This window comes from Anser anser (genome assembly GCF_964211835.1).
Source record: "Anser anser genome assembly, chromosome: 15".
NCBI lineage: Eukaryota > Metazoa > Chordata > Aves > Anseriformes > Anatidae > Anser > Anser anser.
Genome location: NC_139736.1, coordinates 14929315 through 14954322, shown reverse-complemented (window position 1 = coordinate 14954322; position 25008 = coordinate 14929315). Strand labels below are relative to the sequence as shown.

General features: G+C 35.4%; 1 protein-coding gene across 25 annotated transcripts in view; it reads left to right on the top strand.

Annotated features, from left to right (window-relative positions):
- RBFOX1 (RNA binding fox-1 homolog 1) overlaps positions 1–25008 on the top strand; it is an 875363-nt gene that overhangs the window by 750410 nt on the left and 99945 nt on the right. For all 25 annotated transcript variants that reach the window (XM_083800073.1, XM_083800079.1, XM_083800059.1 and 22 more), the window contains 2 exons: positions 18003–18146; positions 20980–21033. In XM_083800073.1, coding sequence (XP_083656199.1) covers positions 18003–18146; positions 20980–21033 — 198 coding nt within the window. The remainder of the gene's footprint in view (positions 1–18002; positions 18147–20979; positions 21034–25008) is intronic.

Genomic DNA, 25008 nt, shown 5'->3' with positions numbered 1-25008 from the left:
GTATTTCTTCATCTATTTTAGCCCTATTCACTACAACTTTGTTACTTACTGGTACACATCTTTAGATGGCAGTTCTGTATTTTTGAATACTTAGAACATTAATCCCACATCCGTTCACTATCAGTACTACCCGAGGAAGCTTTTCCACTCCAGTTTTATATAACTGATCAATCAACCTCTGAATCCCTGAAGTCGTTTTCTGTGGCCTGGATAAGTTGTGATTTCTTAACTTGCTTAAAGGTGACTATCACTCTAAGTAACAACAGGGAAATACTTGTGAACGGTCCCAATGCAATCAGGAAGGGTTCTGGAAACATGATACGACTGATTGCCCAGTCCAGATGTTCAGGGATGAGATAAGGAAAGCCAAGGCACAGATGGAACTGAGCTTGGCAAGGGATGCTAAGAATAACAGGAAGGTTTTTATAGGTACATTGCTCAGAAAAGAAAGTCCAAGGAGAGGTTCCCCCTTCTGATGGATGAGAAGGGTGAACAGGTAATGACAGATATGGAAAAGGCTGAGGTACTCAGTAACTTCTTTGCCTCCGTCTTTACTGAGAGACAGGCTTCCCAAGTCATTTGTTTCCCTGAACCTGTAGACAGAGGCTGGGGGAGCAAAGTCCCACCCACTGTAAGTGAAGAGCAGGTTCGAGACCTCCTGATGAAAATAAACAGGTGCAAGTCTATGGGGCCCGATGACATGCATCCCAGGGTCCTGAAGGAATTGGTTGATGTAGATGACAAGCCTCTCTCCATCATATTTGAAAAGTCCTAGCAGTCAGGTGAAGTCCCTGGTGACTGGAAACAGGGAAACATCACTCCCATTTTTAAAAAGGGTAGAAAGGAGGACCCAGGGAACTACAGACTAGTGAGTCTCACCTCTGTGCCTGGCAAGATCATAGAAAAGATCCTCCTGGAAGCAACGTCAAGGCACATGTAAGACAAAGGTGATCTGAGAAAGCCATCATGGCTTCACCAAGGGTAAATCGTTCCTGACCAATCTGGTGGCTTTCTATGATGGAGTGACTGCATCAGCTGACAAAGGAAGACCGACCAATGTCATCTATATGGAGTTCTGCAAGGCCTTTGACATGGTCCCACATGATATCCTGCTCTCTAAATGGGAGAGAGATGAATTTGATGGGTGGACCATTCAGTGGATAAGAAGTTGGCTTGAAGGTCACACCAAGGGAGTGGTGATCAATGGATCTATGTGGAGGACAGTGACGAGTGGTGTCTCTCAGGTATCTGTCCTGGGACCAGTACTGTTTAATATCTTTATCAATGACATAGACAGTGGGATTGAGTGCACCCTCAGCAAATTTGCAGATGACAGCCTGCTAAGTGGTGCGGTTGATACACCAGAAGGAAGGGATGCCATCCAAAGGGATTTGGACAAGCTTGAGAAGCGGGCCCATGTGAACCTAATGAGGTTTGACAAGTCTTTGTGCAAAGCGCTGCACCTGGGTTGGGGCAATCTCAGACATGAGTACAGACTGGGAGAAGAACTCACTGAGAACAGCCCTGCAGAGAAGGACTTGGGGCTTCTGGTGGACAAAAAGCTTGACATGAGCCAGCAGTGCACGCTTGCAGCCCAGAAGGCCAACTGCATCCTGGGCTGCATCAATGGAGGAGTGGCTGGCAGGTCAAGGGAGGTGATTGTCCCCCTCTGCTCTGCCCTTCTGAGGCTCCACTTGGAGTGCTGTGACCAGGTCTGGAGCCCCCAGCACAAGAAGGCTGTTGAACTGCTACAGTGGGTCCAGAGAAGGGCCACAAAGATGATCAAGGGGCTGGAGCACCTCTCTTACAAAGAAAGGCTGAGTGACCTGGAGGTGTTCAGCCTACAGAAGAGAAGTCTCTGGGGGAGCCTCATTGTAATCTTTCAGTACTTAAAGAGGAAGTAAAAAAGATGGAGAGTGACTCTTTGCTCAATCAGATAATGACAGGACAAGGGGGGATGGTTTTAAACTAAAAGAGGGGAGACTTAGATTAGAGATTAGGAAGAAATTCTTCACTCAGAGGGTGGTTAGGCACTGGAACAGGTTACCTAGAGAAGTTGTGGGTGCCCCATCCCTAGAGGCATTCAAGACCAGGTTAGATGAGGCCTTGAGCAACCTGATCTAGTGGGTCCCATCTCTGCCTATGGCAGGAGGGGTTGGAACTAGATGATCTTTGAGGTCCCTTCCAACCAAGCCATTCTATGCTCTTATGATTCTACACCTAAGGCTTTAATGCCATAAGAAGCAGCAGGCCTGTCCTCCAGCTTTCTCTTACCCACCCTCACCTCATTTTCATCTTTTTTTTTTTTTTCTATTGTGAGTTGGATCAGCTCACTAAGTAATTTTATGAAGTGTTAATTTTCACTTGGATCAATGGGTCTGACCTAACACTTAATCTGTACGAGCACTGGAGGAAAGACATGGGAAATGGAAGGAACCTGAGTCCAAAGGTACTACAAAAGGCAGGACTTTGTTTTAGCTGGCCAGGTAACTGCACCATTAGCCTTTAGTTACTTTTTAGATGCACAGGAGGAAACAAACTCCATTGTGAGAGAAATCACAGAGGTGAATTTAGGACATGATTTGTGGGTGAAAATGACACGAGCAAGTAATCTTTTCATCACTGAGGATAGTGATAGCTTTTTGTTCATGCCTTTGGATTTATCAAATGTACAAGTTTGTGCAATAGGAGGCTGTGGCTCCCATTCAAATTATAAAAACTTTTAATCAACTGTAATCAAGATTACTGTATTTACATGGTGATGATTTCATCTGTTGTCTGTCTGGATATTATGTGAATCTTTCAAGTATCAAAACAAAGTTATTTTTAAACACTTCATTCCCCCTATTAAAGTCCTTTGAAAGAGTTACAAGAATTACATCAGAAATAGTAGCATTCTGACTAATAGGTGAAAGAGTAATAAAATGAATTGAATTTTTCTTTGTCTGTCTAATGCTGTTTAAGACATTTATTCTACATTGAATTAATTATGTTGCTCTTTGACCAGTAAAATATTTCCTAGTGTGTTCTTTTATTTATTTTTTTAAGGATAAAACCAATGAATTTCTTTTAAAATTATCCTGTGACAATGACACAATAATGTAGTTTTTATAGATGTAGAATGAACTTCTAAAAACATGCATAGAATATATACACTTCCCTTTTGGCTAATGGAGCTCAGATGCAGCTGATAAGACAATGGTTTTGTTACTTGTTGTGATAGTCATGGATAGGATCAGTAAGCAGCCAGAAATAGTTACCAGTGCAAATAATACCAAATGTATTAAGGCAACCTACTATTATTCTTTCTCCCATTCCAAGTTATTGTTGTGCTGATGTCAACTGGATGTCCTTAATTGAACTCAGCAACCCCCTAGATACACAAAAAGCTATATATTAAAACCTATTGTAAACATTACTTAAAAAACATATCCATTCTTTATACCAGCTAATTTTGCCTAAGCTTTGAGACACATTCAGAATCCAAAATATTTATGGATTCTGGTGATTCCCCTTCAAACATGATTGATACGCTATTCCCTGATATTCTGCTGAGTATTTTAGTAGAAAAATGATGAGCCAGCAATGTGGACATAAAGCACTCTGTAAGGAATATATTCCATATTGTTAAGGAAGATAGATTGGAGAAATAATTAATGTAGCCAAGTAATTAATAACTCTTTGGTTGCCCTGCAGTAAGAGAAGCTATCTTATTGTTCCTATCTGTCCTCAGAATTAATGATCTCTTATATACGCTGCTGGCTTTCTATGCATAAGCTATCACAATAATAGCAGTGCTTTCTTGTAGCCTGTGGTATCAGCATCCAGAATGCATCCATCTAGAAATTAAAGAAATAATCAATACTTCTGCTAAGTTCCCATCCTGGAACAATACACTATATGCTGGGGCCCCAAAGCATGTTCTACCGCAGAATCATAGAAACTGCTGAAGCAAAGCACAAAATTATTTAGATTTGTGTTGGCTTTTTGTTTGTTTGTTTGATTGATTGATTTTTTATTTTCATTTGTTTGTAAATTGGATTAAGGGATTCTACTGAAGTATGATTGTGCGTTGTACTGTTTCTGAAACAAATGTCCCTGTCAGGGTCAACCACCATACATTGTCTTCCTGGTAGTAAGCTATATTCATCCCACTGATTGAGGACCTCTAACATAAAAGATTCCAGAGAGGAGGTCATTGTCTCTACTTACTTAAAAAGTAAGTTTATACATGATATATTATGAAACATAGGAACTGAAATTGTGGGGGGGCTATTCAGGTTCCCACTGTCTGTAAGAAAAGAAAGCTTTCTGGTCTGTTTAGTTTCAGTAACTTGGGTCATCAAATCACCATACAGCTTGAAAGGTAAGAGTATGTGGCTCACATTTTGTCTCAACTTTGAAACATGTATTTTATTAAGAAGAACAGTAGGAACAAATGAACATTAACATACTTTTGTTGGTAATGAAATGGAAGGAAGAAGTGCACTTATGCACTAATAGACTGGACAGTAGCCAGTGTGATTTTTCAGCACTCTAGAGCTGGGACAAGACAGTTGTAGAACGGGGACTTCACTGCTCTATTTGTTTCTCTTCAGAGCTGTCATAGGAAATGGTGAGAAAGTAATGGTTTAGATTTGTTTTCATTTGGTGCTTTGGATAGTAAAGTGTTTTTGTAAAATAAACATTTTACCTTTTGTAATGTGGGAGGTTGAGTGAAATTAATGAGAATAGTGATTTTTTTTTTTTTAATTTGTATAATGTTGAAGTTTAAAAACAAGAGGGTCAGAGTTTTTTCCACAGGTTTTAATCTCTGTCTCTGAAACCAAGCATTCTTAAAGTGTGTGTGTGTGTGTGTATATATATATATTCGTGATTACACTGGAAATTTAGCAATGTTATCAAATGCGCTTATGATTATGTATTTCTTTGTGCATAATGCCAAGTCAACGTCTACATGCACTTTTCACTAGATGAGCACAAAGAACAATGCACACTGTCTTCAGAAATGGAATATTAAAGGGATATATTGATGTGACATAAGTTGCATGCCTTGCATTATGAGATACTTAAACTATTTTTTTCATCTTTAAAACTGGTTTGAAAAAATAATCTCACCTTTCTCTCCTGAAAGTAATGGGACTCTGTTGAATTGTCATGATAAAAGGATACCAGTGATACAGTTGATAAGAAAAGTCACTGATATTTTTCCTGGTAATGTTTATCACACCATTATAAAGAAAGGAAGAAAGAAGTATGATAGTTTGTTGTTGTTTTTTTTTTGTTTGTTTTTTTTTATGTATACACCTTTATCTAAAAAATAAAGTACAAATGTATCTATGTAGATAACTCCTTTTCAGCTGTGTTGTTTTGCTTCTGGGAAGAACATTCCAGCGCTGGGACTTCTCGGATTATAAATTTTTCAAAACCAGTATGATTAATCTGTCAATCTACTTAAGAAAACAGGAAGAATACAAGCCTATCCACATTTGTCAATACACTATTGGCAGTATATTTGGGAAACGGTATTTTCAAAAAGTCCCAAACTCAGTTTTAAATTATTCTCTTTGCTCACTTTTTTAATGGAATGGTAACTTTTCAGAATCTGGACCCTTTTAAAATGGAACGTGCAATATTATCTAAGGAAAGTATGAAGATGATTTACCATGCATCTTTTTTTTTTTCCAGTTCTTTGTACACGTTCTGTATGGTTACATTTCTGCTTGGGACGCATATATATTTTTTCTGCTGAACTTTTCTCGATTGCTTTTTTATCAGGTTTACAAATCAAATCAAGCAGGTATATTGCAGAGCTCTCTGATATTATTTTCTGCGCTTATAGCACAATGTATTGAATTATGCTTGCTCATGTACTGCTGCTGCTATTCTCTCCAGATTGAGAGAGAATGACTGTGGGGGCTGTAAATTCACTTGGCTTCCAGCACTACTGGTTAAATCAAGAGCCCTATTCAGGCTAGAGAAGAGACAGAGCAAGTGTTCATTACACAAATCAATTTGGTCAAAAGTACAGCACAGTGGGTACTCAACCATTGCTCACATAATATTGTCAACTTAATCAAATAATGCCTCAAAGACATTCACAAGCTCTTTCTCTCTGAGAAATAACTTGATTGGTGTAGCAGAAAAAAAAAAAAAAAAGGTGGCTGTTTTGAGTATTTTTCTTCTTTTTATTTACTGACTTTTTTTACGTAAAAATCTAGAGTTTTATCCTTATGTGGATGTATATGTATACACATGAGAAAATCAGCATAGCATTACGTTTGCCACTGCTTAAGTTTTTTTAAAATAATCTATTGATTTTCTTCTTTTTCTTCATTTCCTGTAAATGTTTTATAGGTTATTTGCACTAGAATTAGGCTGTTCTTCCTCTAAACTTCAGGTGGGTTTAAAAAATATGCGAGTGATTTGTATCCGTTTATAGATTATCAAAAAAATGATCAAGATATGGTAAAACTTTTTCAAGTTATTCTAAAAAACTAGCCTGTTTTCTGTGTGACGAGGAAGAGAGTAGTTTTAGGTCAGTTTTACTGTTGATGTTCTTTTTATTATTAAAAAGCTATGACTGAGGCCATCATTCATTCTGCAGTGACATGCAAACAGCTCTTCTGTGACAGCATTTCACTGCATTTAAAACAGAGTTTGAGGGTGAAAGATTCTGTCTACAACACCATTGCTTTCCAGAAAACAAAAAAGATTAGTCAATGAAAAGGAACAGAGGGAAAACATAACACAATTCCAGTGTAAGAAACATTATAGGACTGACTGTGTCTTCAGTAATAGACAGAAGGTTACACGGAAAGTTTGTATTTGCTGGGAAGAATAGAATTGATTTTTTTTTTTTTCTAACTGCTGGAATGGCGTACACAAGGCCCTCTCTGAATCCATGTCCACTAAATGTTGTGTTTTATTGCGTACAGTGCCTTTGCCAGAAGTTCCAGGGGTGGGAGATGATATTCTTGTGTCATGTCAGGAGCAGGCTGGGAAATGCATTATTAGAGCTGGATGAAAGTTTTAAGGAATATATTTTTTCCCCTAAAAAATATATTTATGAGTGAAATATATTGCAAATTTGGGCTGATAACACACAGGTCCTAGCCTTAAAAAAAAGGGGGTGATAGGCTGGGATAATATATTTTTCCAAATAAGAATTCATTTATTTGATCCAGAAGAACATCTTGTTTATCAGTTTTCTTCACATCTGTAAATTTTTATAATTTCTGGGGAAAAGCTGGGAAGTGAAACAACAAAATATATGTACACTTTCTGAAACATTTTACAAAATGATTCTTTTCAGTTAAGTTACTATTCTTTGGCAAGTTATAATAGTTTCTTCTGACATCAGGAATTTGCAGTGTAAGTTGATACTGAGGCAGCACACTGGATCATGTTATTAGTTGAAATGGCATGATGTGAGACTCGTCGTGGCTCAGTCACCGCAACAGGAGCAACAACTCTTCAAGGAGGGGAAACAGTCTTGACAGGTGCTTCAGGAGTACAGGGAAGGCCATTTCCCACAGTAGCAGATACACCTCAAGATAAATTGTGTTAATAACCACAGATGCCTGTTGCCAGTTGTTAGAATGAGTGTTTTCAATTACTTAAGCTTCTAAAATCTTGTAACGTAACTGGCACTCCTCACTTATCATTGCATTTAAGCTCCTCAGTGAAAAGGGGAGAACTGGTAATAGTTTGATGGTAGTGGAAAAACTAGGCAGGCCATGTCCTCCTGAAATAAATAGAATGTGTTTTTAATTGATTTTAAGAACCTGAGTCAGTGTGAAGCCTTTTAAGAATTTGTGTGAAGTCTTTTCAGAATTCGACTCCAGTACAAAGTCAGTGTAAAGGTGGCTGCATGAGTTTCTGATAAAACACAAAGCCTTTCAGACTGAGGTCACTGGCTTAAATTTCATTGCTTCACTTAGTACGCACACGTTGTTGCATGGTGATTGGTGTAATGCGCATATATTAAATCCTCTAAATATAATAATCCTTATCAACTGACAGGTGAACAAGAATTTGCCTCATGATTGGCAGTTACATTGTGTCTTATAAATAAGTGCCCAGGAACGTACAATGGCTCTTCCATGTTCAGAAGGGTTCCATACAAAGCAACAGATGAGCTTCACTCCCTGAACAGATTTCTGTTTTTAGAACTGACTGAGCTAAGGAGACAAAAAAAGTATTTTGGTGGAGAAACAAATTCTTTAGAAAACACTTGACTTTTTTATAACTGTCCTGGTGATGGATTTGGTTAATATATGTATATGTATATTTATATTTAAAGTATGTTATATTAAATTTAAAGCGCTTTTTAGAACACCCTCTTTTGATTTGAGTTTGCTTGCCTATAAAAATATTTTGGATTTTAATCTATCCTAATACCAGCCTTCCCTAGCTCACTAAAGTAAAGGGATTTAATCTGAATTTATTTGCTGTGTGTGAGTATTTGGTCTTCTATTTCTATATTCTGTATGTATAACTTTTATAATTATTCTTAATAGCATATATTATGATTTTTTCTAAATATTTTATAATTGCAAGTATGTGGTGAAATAGGAACCAGGAAGCAATGTGTGTGGTTTGGACAGAACTGGCGAGGGGTACGATAGCCCTTGGAGGCGGTATACTGAAAGACAGAGCAGAAAGAACAAATCAGTAAAAACAAATTCCTGTAAAATATGTGTACTTACTGATGATACCAAGACTCAAAGGAAATTTTTACATCCCAAGTAACTTGTATTGCTTCAGAAACAATGCTATCAAAATGCAGACTAGTGAAGGATCTTTTTTGGTGTCATTTTCCTTTTTTTTGGAGTATATTTTCAACTGACAGAATTACTAGAGATGCAGTGAAGCAACATATACAAGGCCATCTGGTTTTAGTATTACAGTATTTTTTTAAATCTCTGTTATTATCATTTATACCTTCACACATCTCTGTTAGCTGATTTAATAATTTCAGTGATAAATATTAGTATGATTCTATACCTAGGTAATATTATGAACATATCTATTTCATTTAAATTGGGTAGCTCAAGAAATAGGTATCACGATATTTGCTTCTCTGAGGGGTTAGTTATATAGCCTCGTTTTTTGTGGTAAATAGTTTTTCATCAATTTCTATGAGATGGTAACACAAAATATCATTTTTATTAAAAAAGAGATATGTATGTAGAATAAAATTGGAAAATGGCCAAGAGAGAAATCAGTCATCAAAGAGAACTACCAAAGAATAATAATTGCATGACACTGGGTCTTAAGGTATAGAAGAATATTATTCTCTGGAATGATAAATTAAAATTGACATATGAAGACACATTTCTGGTTAGAGGTGTATGCATGCTTCACGTGATTTTCTCTGAATGGTGTCCTTACCTAAATTAAATTTCACCAAGATTAAACTTGTTTAGCTCATATATATTGACTGAGTTAGAAATTATTATGGAAAATTGAGCATCTCAATTCCATATGAAGTGCCTGCAAATGCAAGCAACACTCGTTAAAGGATTCAAGTTCAAGCAAATTATTTTAACATTTATGACATAATTTAACATTATGACATATGAGCTGGAACCTTGACATGTGAGCTGGAAAGTTGAATTGTGTATTAATAAATATCCACATCAAATGTTTTTTACATAAATAAGTTTTTTTTTTTTTTTTTTTATAAGACTTCCATTTTATATGCAATAGGATGCTGAAGTTTTCATCTCATGGTTCCCTCCAGGTATTACTCATCAATAATCTGCTAAAATATGTAACTGTTTATTAGGATTTTTAGTTAGAAATATATTCTCAGTGGAACCAGATGAAAAATGACATCTTAAAACTTCAGAGCTAAAAAATAACCTGATACAGTGCTGACTGACATGCATAGGAAAAAGTAGTAATTTTCAATGGTGCTGAGAACTACAGTTACCATTGATTACTTTTAGCACAAAGGGTTGGTACCATCTGTGCTTTCAGACCCAAGTGTATTTTACTCCTTGCTGTACCTGTTTAGAAAAACAACTTATTTTCAAATGATTTGACCTGTCGCACACTGGATTTTTTTTATATATTTATATATGTTTGACAGTTATGAAGCATGATGTGTGGTTCTAGAAATGTTTAGGAACTTCACAATCATATAAATTTGATACCTCAGGCACTACAAATGGCAGCAGTCTGTTTCAGGGGATTTACTGATGCTGTGTAAAGAGCACTGTGCTTGTTGTGTCCATGCCTACTGGTTGTGAGCACATAATGCCATTGTGACCAAGGATGTCACAATAGAAGGGCATAATGTGTAACGTAAAAAAAAAAAAAAAAAAAAAAAAAAAAAAGGTGTCTGAATCTTGAAAATTCATAGCTGCCAAAAATATATGTCACCAAAAATAAAGTTGTTATTTTGATTAGGAAGAGCAGGCAAGAAAGGAATTTTTCCTTTCTAATTCAAGGGGGTGCCTTGTCTATGGTAAGGACTGAAGGAGACCATTAACAGCCTCAGGATAACCATTAGAGGAAAAAAGAACCTCTTGCCTGTGAAAATTTTCATAGACATCCAGGTGGTAAGATTCAGTGGATGAAACCTTGAGAGGGTAGTTGGTGGTCAAGTCCATAGTACCTGACTCATTATTAATAGGGATCTCAGGTGACTTGATGCCTTCTGTAGCCAGACTGTCAGTTGAGAATCTGCTGATGGTGAGTTTTGAGACTAAATCTACAGAAAGCAACCAGGAGGATGGTTCTTCATGAGGGGATTTGAGCCATGATGGGGAAACTGATTGTTAACGCTAGGATGCAAAGAATCTTTGAGAACTATTGTAAAAGTCAATGTTCGTGCAAAGGGTAAGAGCACCTTTCTTCTTTGCATGGTTACTCACTGTAGAAGTCAGCCTCAGCCAGGTGTTTATCAAATAATTTCGCAAGTGTCAGAAAAATGTGTCCACCTCAAAGAGGAAAGAAACCAGTTAGAGAATATTCAGGTAAGATAGCTTAGGTTTTTTGATTGTTTGTTTTCCCAGTTAACTGTTTCTAATTAACTTCTAAATTTTAAATGATATTTTGGAGCCATTAATGTCTGTCTGTCTCTGTCACCTTTTGGAGAATGAGTAGAGGTATTCGAGAACTGTAACTAAATACATAATATTTTACTAAATACAATGCTTGCTTTTAAAAAGGAGGGAAAGAGAAGTGTTGGTTATATAGACCAAAAGGATGTGCTGTCATTTGAGTTTCAATCCTTTGAAAATACTCAAAAAAGTTAATAAATGTATTTTTAACACTTGAAAGTACAAGAAGAATAGCCATCAGCATGGATTTTTTCCAAAAGATATTCTTTTATTTCTACAGTGGCCTTATGGACAAGGAAAGCCTTACATGTAACATTGAACTTTTCATAAGGCTTTGACTGTGTCATACAAGACATTATTATATACAAGCTGGGAAATACAGTAAACATACAATTGCAATAGGCCGGGTGCAAAACAAGAAAATGTATTTTACACCATCAAAAATAAGACTTATTAAGATTTTAAATAAGATTTATTAAAAGGATTTCTGCAGGGGTTTGTGGTGACTCAGGGTTATTCAATAGTTTCATTAATGCTCTGAATCATGGAGTGTATACTTATTAAATTTACAAGAATACCAAGCTGGGTAGGACTCCAAGTACATTGCAGGACAGGATTAGAATTCAAAACAATCTTGATAAATTGGAGGGATTATCTGAAAAAATAAGACACTATTCAAAAACATCAAATGTGAGGTGTTTTCACAGGAACAACAAACTACCGAGCTATGGCATGAAAAAAATCACTGGTTAGCAGTTCCGTAAAAGATTATAATAGTTGCAGGTTGTATATGAATTTAAAATGTTATCCTGTTGAAAAGGAAAAAAATAAAATCAAATCAACCAACGCGCGCACACAAAGAAAAGCAGGGACTACCTGGGATATATAACAGAAATACATACTGAAAATATCTGATACTACCTGTATGCTTTAAGCAGCAAAACTAATGCCTAAACTAGAATATTGTGAGTAAAATAAGGCACCTGTTGAAAGAAGGACACGGACCAGATTGAAAAAAGATGCAAAGGAGAAAAATGTGTGGTCAGAGAATTTTTGTGAATGTGGCGCCAAGGATGAAAAAAAAAACATTGCCATAGCTGTCAGGAAGAAGATGTCTCTGAGGGGAATAGTCCTAATTACTCCTCCATATGTATGGCGTATAAGAGAAGAAATAATATTTTAAAACTCCAGTAAGACAGTGGGAAAAGTGAAGCAGTGGAATAGACTCCCAAATTTGCCTGTGGAGCATCTGTCACTGGAAATCTTTAAACTGGTGGATTTGACCCCCCAGGCCTACCTAAGACATTACGGCAGATGCTAATTTTGCCTTGATGAAAGGAATGAGTAAGCGATTCCTTAAACACTTTTCTAGCACTATAGTTTTAAGGAAAAAAGACCAGATTTAAAAGCAAACAAACAAACAACAACAAGAAAAACATTGAATTTTCTTTAATACTGAATGATAGATGCTGTCTTCGTAAAATAAAGCCTGACATTATAGAAGATGTAATTCCACAGATGGCAACTGTATCTTCCTGTCAATGCTGGAGATAGAAGGCACTGGTGTTTAGTTCCGTAATTTTGACTCCAAAGACTTGTCTGAAATGAGAAATTTCTTCAGTTTTAAAATTTCCATTGACACAGATACAAATAAAATGATGAAATCATTTTACAGGATGAAATCAAGAAATTCTGGCCAGGTTTATTATTTACTCTTCCTGAAAGTTATTGGTACATTAACATCATAGCGTTATTGCTTTATTTGGAATTTTGTCTATTTAATAAATAAAAGAACATAAATAATAACTACGGCTTTACAAAAGGAAAAATGCCACTAAATGTCTCTGACCTTTATCTTTCCCAGATGATCTCTGACCACTTTTGCTCAGATAGCATTGTGGTTTTATGCATGCAGGAAGTCTGTGATTGAAAGAAACAAAATCTATGACTGTGTGATTATAATGGTGGATTTATGTTATGACCAGCAATAATAGCTCAAATGTTTTTTTACCCTATCTCAATGATGAGATGTGTTTTTGACTTTCTTTCTTGAAAGATCCATTTCAATGATGTGATTCATGTTGTCAAACAGCCTGGCATAGCTTATTGGCTATGTGGATATGTGATAAAACATTTAACTGTCTTTTAAATCATTTTTATTAAGCAAATCTGGTAATTACACTTGAGATTCAAAAACTCTTTTCTAAGCTATCTCTGTAAGATTACTGTCTAAAAAACATGTTTCTTTTGTGATGGTTTTAGAAGATCTTTAGAGAAATGGCTCTGATGCAACTGTTTAGAACCAGTGATAGGAGATAGTTCCAGTAGTAAAATGTGTTGAATAATTGGTTTATGAATTGTGGCCTCTTCGCAAAGTTAAATTCATTGCTTTTTGATATCTGAAGATAACTCTGATGCAACTTAATACTTAAAATGTGAGGTAATGTGGAAAAATCACAGACTATATTGTCTTTTGTTCAATTTCTGTTCAATGTTAAAGAATAGGCAATTTATTTATTTATTTGTTTTGCATAATGCATACTAATTTGTTTAATTGAATTAGGGAAGGTACTGAAAGAGACCAAACCCTTAATGGATCAGGACCTGCACTGATTGCATATAAGACTGCAGGGATGTAGTGAGGCTAATATCTTACATACTAATTTCAATTAATTTTTAAAGAAATATCAAACATAGGTTTTATATCTTCTAGCAATGAAAATTCTATATTGAAATGCATTATTTATGTGTAAGGTAAATTGCATTCTAGCTCTTCAAGTCCACAGGGCTTTGAAATTTTCCTTTCTGTGACTTTGCAAAATTCTGGCTGTATCCTCCGTCCTACATCTATTTACCTCCTTGGTGTTACCTGGAAATTTTCTTGTAAGTTTCATTTTTCAATTTCAATTTGCAGTTATCCTTCTCCAGATCTCCTTTGCCCATATGTACGTTTCTGGATGGTGATACGTTTTGTAAAGACACTATTGTAATATCAAGCCTTATAATACATTGTAAACATTTTAGCTATGTTAATTTTGCCACAGACCTCTTTAAAGGCATTTGCATATTTTTGATGATAGTGACTTTCTGAAGTTTCTCATTTTCATTCCTCAGTGTCCAAACTCCTCTGAGACGTTCTTCACTAGAACTCTAAATTTCAGGCTGGGGGGGGGGGGGCGGGAAGGCGGATTCTAACATCCATAGTTATTTTAATGTCATCTTCAGAAACCGCTCTGGCTTTTTTTTTTTTTTTTTTTTTTTTTATAATTTGTCTTAAACTTCTCGATACAGAAGTTGCTCTTAATGTTTTGGTATGTTAATAATGCATGGTTCAACTTTTCCACCCCTTGTTTCTCATCATTTTTATTAATATCATGAACAGAAATTACTTTTTCCAATTTGCATTTATACAGTATGCTGATTATATAATTTCTTCCCAGGGCACCCTTTGTTCCTGAAGCTGAACGTCATCTTCAGAATTCTTTAATTCTCTTCAGATTAATCTAACTGACCTTAAATTTTTCCTGAGTGTTGTATTCAACAATTTTCCAGTTCCTCACCCCCCCCCAACTGAATTTCCTTCGTATTTCTCTCCTGTAAAGATGTGAATGTGGAAAGTAATCTTTGTGGCGTTTATGGATTGATCAGTTTTCTAAAATCTTAATTTTGAAATTTTACTTGGCTTTAGATATCATAGCAAGAGATTAATATGGATTTTTTTTTCCTTTCTTAACAGCTATATTCCAGCTTTATTATTTAAATTACGAGAAATACTTAAGGATTAACTGTTTAGTTTGTTGCTGCCTGTGAGTTGAGGCAATAGCAGATCAAGACTCACAGTTAGTTTTACACTTGGATCACTTGAAAATTCTTCTTTAGTGCATGTAAAAGTTTGCATTTGTGTATCAGTAGCATCATATAGCATGAAATGTAGACATTACTGGTGAATCAATGCTTTTGCAAAAATCACAGGGACCTCAGTTGTTGATGCCAGGGCAGTTGCAAGCCTATGTTTCCTTCAGTAAATTCTTACCACCTCTGACTCTATTCAGCAACTGGCATTTGGTAATTTGCAGAACTGCACTGTAAATTGGATCACTGCAGAAGATCCAAGATTAAATAAAGCCTCAAAATTACTTATCTGTTTATTAACTGGGATCCTTTCAGTGATTGTTTGTATATCACACCTAGTTGTCTTACTTGAAAGGAAGGGAGAGAAACTGCAGTATAATCATAGAATCATAGAATCATTATGGTTGGAAAAGACCTTCAAGATTATCTGGTCCAACCATCACCCTACTACCAATGTCACCCGCTAAACCATGTCCCTAAGCACCAGGTCCAACCTTTCCTTAAACACCCCCAGGGACAGTGACTCCACCACTTCCCTGGGCAACCTGTTCCAATGCCTGAGTGCTCTTTCTGAGAAGAAATGTCTCCTAATTTCAAACCTAAACTTTCCCTGGCACAACTGAGGCCATTCCCTCCAGTCCTGTCACTAGTTATCTGCGAGAAGAGGCCGACCCCCAGCTCCCCACACCTTCCTTTCAGGTAGTTGTAGAGAGCAATGAGGTATCCCTGAGCCTTTTCTTCTCCAGACCAAACACCCCCAGTTCCCTCAGCTGCTCCTCACAGGACTTGTGTTCCAGGCCCTTCACCAGCTTCGTAGCCCTTCTCTGGACATGCTCCAGGGCCTTGATGTCCTTCTTGTTCTGAGGGGCCCAGAACTGAACATGGTACTCAAGGTGCAGCCTCACCAGAGCAGAGTACAGGGGGACAATCACCTCCCCCAGATCCTCTTCCTTTGCACAGTTTTCCAGCCACTCTGCCCCAAGCCTGTAGCGTTGCATGGGGTTGCTGTGGCCAAAGCGCAGGACCCAACACTTAGCCATGTTAAACCTCATCCCATTGGCCTCTGCCCATCGACCCATCCTGTCCAGGTCCCTCTGCAGGGCCTTCCTACCCTCCAGCAGATGGACACTTTCCCCCCCAACTTGGTGTCATCTGCAAACTTGCTGAGGGTGCACTCAATTCCCTCATCCAAATAATCAATAAAATATTAAAGAGGATGGGCATCAACACCGACCCCTGGTGAACACCCCTGGTGACCAGTTGCCAGCTGGATTTCACTCCATTCACCGCTACGCTCTGGGTTCAGCCATCCAGCAAGTTTTTAACCCAGCAAAGAGGGAGATTTTTGTGAAGAAAGAAAATATGCATTGAACCTCATCCTGGACTGAAGATTTTATACAATATTCTTTTGGTAAACACATAAATCAACGTTGTTGCTTGAAAAGCAGACCTGTGGTTCACTGATCGCTCATTCTTATTCTTATCATGCCCCGTTATAAGTGTAGGGGCCATGATTAGAACTGTCCCCAGTTGTCTGAGCTATTCCCGTTGCTGGCACTGAAATAGGGCAGTGATTGAGCCTGAATGAGATGACTTTAGAGAGCACTGTTCAACTCTTGATTCAAAATAAGTAATACAGGAAAATGTTTACTGGAGATGATGATGGGTGATGATGATGTTGAACTTGCTAGCATTAAGTTGATATGTACTCATTGCTGATGTAAATATTGTCTGTTTGAGTTCTTTTACTTCCTTCTTAACAGGCTTATTGGTACTAGAATTGGTAAGGTTTATTTTATTTAACCATTTTTACTTTGCTTAAACTGTTGTCCCTAAAAATAAATTTGATAATAACAGGAAATGGGAGATTTTTATTTTATTTTTTTTTAATAAAATAGAAATAGAAACTGAATTGTAACATTAGAACACAAGGGAAAAATGAATACTTGGAAGAAGAATATGGTCAGAAGGAAAAGGAAGGACAGAGAAAATAGAGTAATAGTTGTAAGATGATCCTTGTAGTTTCATCAATATATTTTATTTCCCCTATTTTTTTCTACCAGTACAAAAGAAAACTGTTGTTTTAACATACCTATACAAAACCTTGTACTAGTGAAAGAGTACTGCACACGCAGTGTCACTGTATGATATTGTAAGTCACTGTATGATATCATTAAGGAGTGCAGCCCAGAGATTTCTATAATATACTGATAGACCCATGTTGTTTAGTTTTTACATTTCAAATGAAAGAGTTTCTATTTTTTCCTAATCTCTCTAGGGTTTTATGATTTTGTTTCTAAAATTATAATGCACACAACATCTTTCAGTCATAAAATAGCATTTTAAATCTAGGGAACAGTCTCCCTGTAAGAAGTACCATCTTATGTTCGTATTCTGGTGAGAGAGAAAATCTGTAAAACTTTGTTTCTGGGTTTCACTTTCATCTTAGGCAACTTTTGCCACTAATTATACTTCTATTCTCTTTCACAACTCAAGCCCTTTTCCATAATGGTGACCATTTATATAGACAAAATGACCCTCTGGTGCCTATTACCATTGCTTATGAAATGGCAACTAGAATGTGATGTGTTACCTACCTCCTGTGTAGAAGTCCCAGTAGTCTCTGAATGAAAGTGCTAATCTTATTTGAAAGTGCATAGCATGCTACTACAAATAGTCTGTTATTTGGATATGGAGATTCAGTTTTTTCCATTTGTATACATTTTGAAGAGATTTCAACAGTCTTACAGTATGGGGAGACATATTTATTAATTATTTAGAAATAGCTTAGAAAATCAACATTGAAAATAATATCCTACCTATCCTCTGACGTATTCCAAATACGTATTAAAAATATCCCCAAAATCATGTACTATTGAGATAGATAAAGAAAGGGATTTGAATTTTGAATTTCAACTATTTCAACTTCTGTTATCCTTCAGAACCTTTGTCTGAGTGAAAATGAAAAATCATTTTCAGTAATTTTTTGAGAATTTCAGCCCGCCACTTTATTTACATTAAAAACTGTAGGAACACTTTCAGCATGCTTTACATTGTTTTCCTTTACCCTTTTAGCAGACAGAAGATGCAGCACAGACTGATGGCCAGCAACAGACACAATCTTCTGAAAACACAGAAAACAAATCACAGCCAAAACGGCTTCACGTCTCAAATATACCATTCCGATTCCGTGATCCAGATCTTAGACAAATGTTTGGTGTAAGTACTCATGCTTTATTTATGCTTTTTTATATTTTCATTGCAATAGGTACTTAATATTATAGGCAATATTGTTAGAGATCTCTCTGATTTAGATCGTTTAACCATTTTCAGTGATGATTTTCTTTCCATATATTTATAACCAAACATCTGATTTGCCAATCATAGTTGGGAAAAGAAATTCTACTGATTCTACCATATGTGATAGAGATTGGTGTAGTCTATGTATTGTGTAGTTTTACATTTCATTCAAAAAAGCTAACTATGTTGGCTTAAGATATTAAATGAGTATATATTCCTGCTGTATTCATTGGGATTTATATTCCTGTATTTATTGATTTTGGAGAGTGTATTGTAAAATATTCAACATTTGACCTCATGAGCAAGAGAACTGAATCTATAGAAGTGAGACATGGGCTGGTTTTAAGCAAGAACTCTGGGAGTAGGAATCTTCACCTACCCCCTCATAAGTATTATAGATCTATAGGCTTCTAAATTTTTTATCGGTGTATTTCTCTAAGTCTCTCAATTTTTGCTTTTGCTCAGGCCATCAGCTACCTTCATGTGCATTGGCTGTTTCACAAGTCTCATACGTGCCATCAGTTCTAGGCTCATAACCATGGAGAGGTTAGACCTGGTTTCTTCTCCCTGCTCCAAGAACTGTTAGGTTTATTTTTGAAAACTCACTAAATACAATCTAGAAATAGTACTTGAGCAGCTATTAGAACCCAGATTTTCCTGTTCCAGGCTAGTACTCTTTAGTATTTGTGTTCCTCTTGCTTTCTTCTTTCTTACTCACTAAAATTTAGTGTCTTCTTTGTTACAGTTCATATTATATGGCATAGCATTAATACTACCTGCCACTATCCTTTTCTTGCTCTCTCATGTTCAGTTCAGACTTAAATTCTTCTAATATCTTTGTGTGTTAAGACATTTTCAGCTTTTATTTGTATGAAATGAAGAAAACATTCACTGGAAAAAAAATAATCCTAGTATGACACTGGGTAATGTGGGTGACTGTTGCCATATATGACTTGCTGCAAGTAACCTCCCCTAAATGCAGCTTACAACTCATCAGCATATAGTAGAAGGCATAATAACCCTCTACAGAGGAAAAATGCAAATTTCTTTAAATTAAACAAACCACTTAAAATAGATGGTTTTTATTTGAAAGTACATTAAAGGAAAGTGTTTTTTAGGGATTTTAGAAATTTATAAATGAACAAAAACTACATTTCTTTTCAATATTTCTATGTCTTAGGTCTCAAAAGACTAAAACTGAAGGATGGCTGGAGATTTCCAGCTTTAGAATGACTTGGCAACAATAAACTTTTAGCTTCTGACTTGATATAAAAATTAAATTTCTGCAAGTGTGAGTTTAATTAGATATCTGAAATGAAACGGTAATGCTACATCTTGAACACGTTATACACATGGCAGATATTTATTTTATTTTTTTGTATTGACTTGAATACAGCAGAGGAGGATTGTTGAAACATTAAGTCATTGTCTGCTTATAGGTTAAAGTAGTTAAAATATTAGTTAATTAGATGGTGAATACAACAACATAAAACAAGGCAAGGGACAAGAAACGATAGTTGATTTTCATAACTAAATAGAAACACTTTAATAAGGTAGAAAAGGAATGTTGTTCTTTCTGTCCTGTAAGTGTTTGTTATATCGTAAAAGACTGGAGTACATCTTAAAAGACTGCAGTTCCTTGGTCTGTTGATAGATTTTTCTTCATTTGCCTGCCTCTAATTTCTACCTTTTTGTTTAATCATTGTTTGTGTTATTTGTCAGTGTTAACGCTGATCTATACAGCATGTTAATGATATAAGAAACAACAGAAATGACCCACTGATATATTAGAGTGTCACATCACAGAATGTGCCATCTCCAAAAGTGTTCTAACTAAACACTGCCTGAGTCAAACATTTATTCTCTTACTGAGACAAGTCAAACAGAGCCTTTTTCTTTAGGACAGCAACTGTGGTCAAGTTTTGTGTGCATGAACAATGCCTAGATGACTGTGAATGCTATTGGAAGGTCAGTGAAAATAATAGTTACTGTAAACATTATACTAAAGTGCAATTCTGTGGGAGAAAAAAACACCAACACATACGTATCCATTCTAGTTTTCCAAACTACATTCTAGGATGACAAGAATTAGGTAGGGAATAATGGATATACCTTTTCAACACGGTATATCCATTATTTTCAACAAGCCACTGATGAAACTCCCACTTATTTACTTCTGCTTTACAAGAATTAGATGAAACCAAACTCCTTTACCTGTTCTGGGAAGCAACTGCAAAAAGTTTTCAGAAGCAAAGGTTCTTCAGAGGATAGGATGACCAGAGGGTGACAATGTTCATGTGGCCATTAATCCTGTCTTGTTAGTGATGTTTTATTATACTGTAATCAAATTAACTCTACAGCATATTACATTTAAAACAATTGGTGATGGCAGCTGGACTGGATGAATCACCAGAAAGTAACATAGTATATGAAAAGACAAAACAAAACCAAAACTAAATTATGACTTTCAATTTACTGTTTACAATTTAGTGATGATTTCCTCTTTGTCGGAACATCTCACTGAATTTAAAGTTCATAAATAAGTATGTGGAATGATCATGACAAGTATAATGACATTTAATATTGATTCGGCTACTCTTCAGTGTGTCTTTTCTGGTGCTTGACTGTCTTTCATTTTATATTCTTTAACTTTGTGATATGGTGCATCAATTTCTGAAACAAACATTTGTACTTTATATGATAAAGCATTGAAGTTATCTTTTTTTCATGTAAATTTTCTATTTCTTTGCAGCAATTTGGTAAAATCTTAGATGTTGAAATTATTTTTAATGAGCGAGGCTCAAAGGTAAGCAGTTTAATTCACCCAAGGATTTTTTTAGTTTGTTTAAAATATTTTATATGAGTAAAAGGAAACAACTGCACTGCTGTAAAAAATAACATCTGAAACTCTATGTTAGTGGAAACATCTTCTGACTTGTCATTTAGTTTCCAAAGCAGAAGGAAAATCATTGGACTCATTTTGTATCTTTTAAAGGGGGTAATTTTAACTACTCCAAACTGTCATCTGTTTTATAGGAATGTTGACTTCTGCTTTCTTTATTCTCCAATGATAATTGCCTTGTTTATTTTATAAGATGAGTCCATGCTTACAGATATTTTTAGGCAGGTTTGTATTAGTGCATTTTTTTCTATTAAACTGAAAGATGGTAATAATACCTAATAACTATCTTCTTCAGTAATTGAGAAGATATGATTGTTCCAGATGATTTAAGTGCAGATGTTTTCCTCTTTAGTAAAAGCTTCAGTACACCAACCCTTTGAATAAAATCTGTTTTAACATTTATTTGATGAAAGAAGTTCTTGTAGTATTACATTTTTTTTTCTGAAATTTACATTGACTTTAATGCATACAATTTACTGGATATTTAAGAAATAAATCAAGACAGAATGCTTATGCCAACATTATTGTCATTACCTGGTTCAAAACTGTTTCTAGTTTCCTAGTATGCTTCATCTATGATATCAGCTGCATTATAAGGGTTTATGCGTATGGCATATGTGTGCTATCTTTTTCCTGTTTCTCCCATGGAAGAAAATTATAATATTTGACTACCAATGTTTCAGTCTTCCTGCAACTCTTATATATGGTTTATTAGTAGTACTGGAATTATTTTCCTGCTATAAAAATACTGTAGTCAGTCTTTTTTTTTTTTTTTAAGATGAACCATATATATCATAAATCTCTTATATGAGATATATTTTAATTCATTTGTTATTCTTTTTCTTTCAGGTGTGAGTATTTAAATTCTAAATTTAAAGCTACCATTCACTGTTTCTTCCTCTTCCTCTCTATGGATTAGCTCAAATTTTCTGCTTTATATTTCAAAATTATTCTCACATTAATTAATTAGTACCCTAGCCTACCAGTCCAAAAACATTTGGAACATTTATTTGTTTTTCAGTTAGCAATCAAAACTTATGGAATTTAGTGGCTTACAATGCGGCTTATTCATAGACAGTGGCAGGTCTTCTATGTTGGCTGCAATTCATTATCATTACATAATTGCTGTTCTGTAGTTTTTGAAAAAAAAAAAAAAATGTTGATTACCCAGAACCTGTTCCTACCACATAATTTTATCATTTTATAAATTTCAAATGACATTATGAAATCCCACACTTCACTTGGTTCTGTCTGACTTTTAACCACCATGCCCGCATCACACTGCATAAGTTTAAGCCTTTTGAGCGGTTGGGGGGCATTTCTAAACTGGGTGTTTTCACTAGTGATCCTACAGTAGTGAAAATATGTCAGTGCTTTGTATTACAAGCAAGATATTTTTCTAGGGAGTTCTGTAACATCACTACTTGTTACACATTTTGTGATAGAGACTTTCAGACCTGTTCTCATGAAATAGTTCTAAGAATCCAATGCTCAAGCTGCCTCTGAATAAGCAACTGAAGATAAATAAAATAATTCTGAGATGTATCTCTTTGCTTATGTATACTGCTACTTGTCTTGTTTTGAGTTAGCTCAGGTATATCTGCATAGTATTTTGATTTACAGAGGTACTCTTACCTTCTCTCAATTAAATAAACTGAAAATAAAAGCAGCATTAGGAGTAACAGAAATGTGGTTTTGTGTGTGTGGTTTTTTTCTTTTTTTCTTTTTTTTTTTTTCTTCCTAATCTCATCAGTACAAGTTACTCTGTAGGATTTAAGATGCACCTCATTAACGTCCCATTCCTGACAGTGCTTATCTGTTTTTACAAAACTGCAATTCCACCGAAACTAAAAAGACTTATAAGTGGCCTCAAACTAAGTACACAAAAGCTACAAAAGTTTCCAGGATTAAAATACAACTTTGTTTCAAGCTGCAGTTTGGCATAAAAGCATTTCTAGATTTTGTTATTGTTGTTGTTCATTTCTTTTGACTCCAACAATTAATATTTGAAAAGATTCCTGCAAAAATAACAGCAGTAAACTCCTTTTCATACCATAGTATTAGAGAAAATTGGAATTGCAGATTCAAATAGCATTACCATACAGCACTAAATATTAAAAAAAAAAAAAAAAATTACAAATGAAAGTATTTTTTTAACTCTAAAATACCAATTTCATACTACAAATTTATTTGATTTGGGGCATAATAATAATAAAGGTAACTTTGCTAGAATCATGTGTCAACTCATCATTTCTGAAACTTCTTTTTATGAAATCAAGAAGTTCAGTAATGCTTTAGTGTAGATCTTTCTTGCAACCTGTGTTAAATAAATAAGGTATACCTTTGACAGTTCTCTGTTGATTAAAGTAACATTAAAAACCTGTGGTAATTCTGCTATTATGTCAAGCCAGAAATTGAGCATGGTGATTTCTGTGCGTGGCAAGCTGCAATATTTTTAGAAAGAAGTATATGAAATACCAAAAATGTGGAAGAGTTTCCAATCACCAAAAAACAACTCTGCTGCTTAAGTACATGTTGCTTTGCAGAAACTATTACAGCTGACTTGTATTTTGTTATCTGTGGAACATTTCAGTGCTCAAAGATGGCAAACTAAGAAAGGTTTTTGCCTTCCTTCACCTCTCTTTTCTTACCATTCTCTGCATTTACCAGTAATCTTGGAAGGACAATTTGATATATAACTTCCATTACTGTGCTCACTTTAAAGCTAATCTCTGTTTTAACACTGCGTGTGCTTCCTTGACCAACCTGCCCACACTCTGGGCATCAGTAGCTCTCCACAGAGCTGTGCATTGGTTTTGTCTGTTGGGCACAGTTGCAAAGATACAGGAACATCAAGTACATTTTTTAAATTATTTTTAGTTTTTATTTTCTTACAGTTCTAAATTAATGCTCTGCATGGCTATGTACTAAATATATACTGGCATAAATCTGTGTGTATGTATTAGTATATATTTAATGTACATTATATTAGCAGCTCTTTCTTCAAATAACAAGAGCTCCAATGCACCTCACAAATTAAAACAAAACCTTCTTGACTACTAGGCTACTATTAAGTCATTTGACAGACTTTAAAAATAAAATGCTGAAATTTACATTACAGGCTAATAAAATATATAGTATGCTAAACCAAAGTAACTGTTGAATCAGCTGCATTTAAAATACATGCTAATTTGTTTGTCTAACTATTTAAATATGGCGTGAATGAATATGTGATGTCTGATTGAGTTTCTGTGTCAGCTATGTAAAATTAAGCATTTGCATAAACAATAAAATCTTAAATAGTATTGATTATAAGAATAAGTAAAACATAAGAAATTAAAAAATTACGAGCGTTCTTTTCATAATCTTTGAAGTTCTTGTCTTATCTTGGCTTGTAGCTCCACTTTGTACCTCTTTCCAATTTTTAAATATAATTAGGTTTTTATCTTTCCATTCAGTTGTTTGAAAAAAATTTAACTGGCAGCATTGTGAGCTAGTAAAACTGATTGTAAAATTTTGTAAACATATCCCACCAAATGTTCCTTGCTGGCTGTTCTGGGACGGTGACAGTTCAGCAGGGAGGAGAGAAAAGAACAAATAGAATTTGAGGAATTGTGCAGAACTAGGCTTGATGCATTGATGGCTTCAGTGATGGTTTCTGCTGTGAAATTTTCTTAGCAGAAAAGAAAAAAAAATCTTCTTAGGTGGGAGGTTTGAGGAGACAATTAAAGGGTGAATAAAAGTTTAAAGTTGAGGATTGTTTTAGATACAAGAACCAAAGAATCGTAGAATGCTTTGGGTCGGAAGGGACCTTACAGACCATCTAATTCCAACCCCATGCCACACCTCCCACTAGACCAGGTTACCCAAAGGCCCATC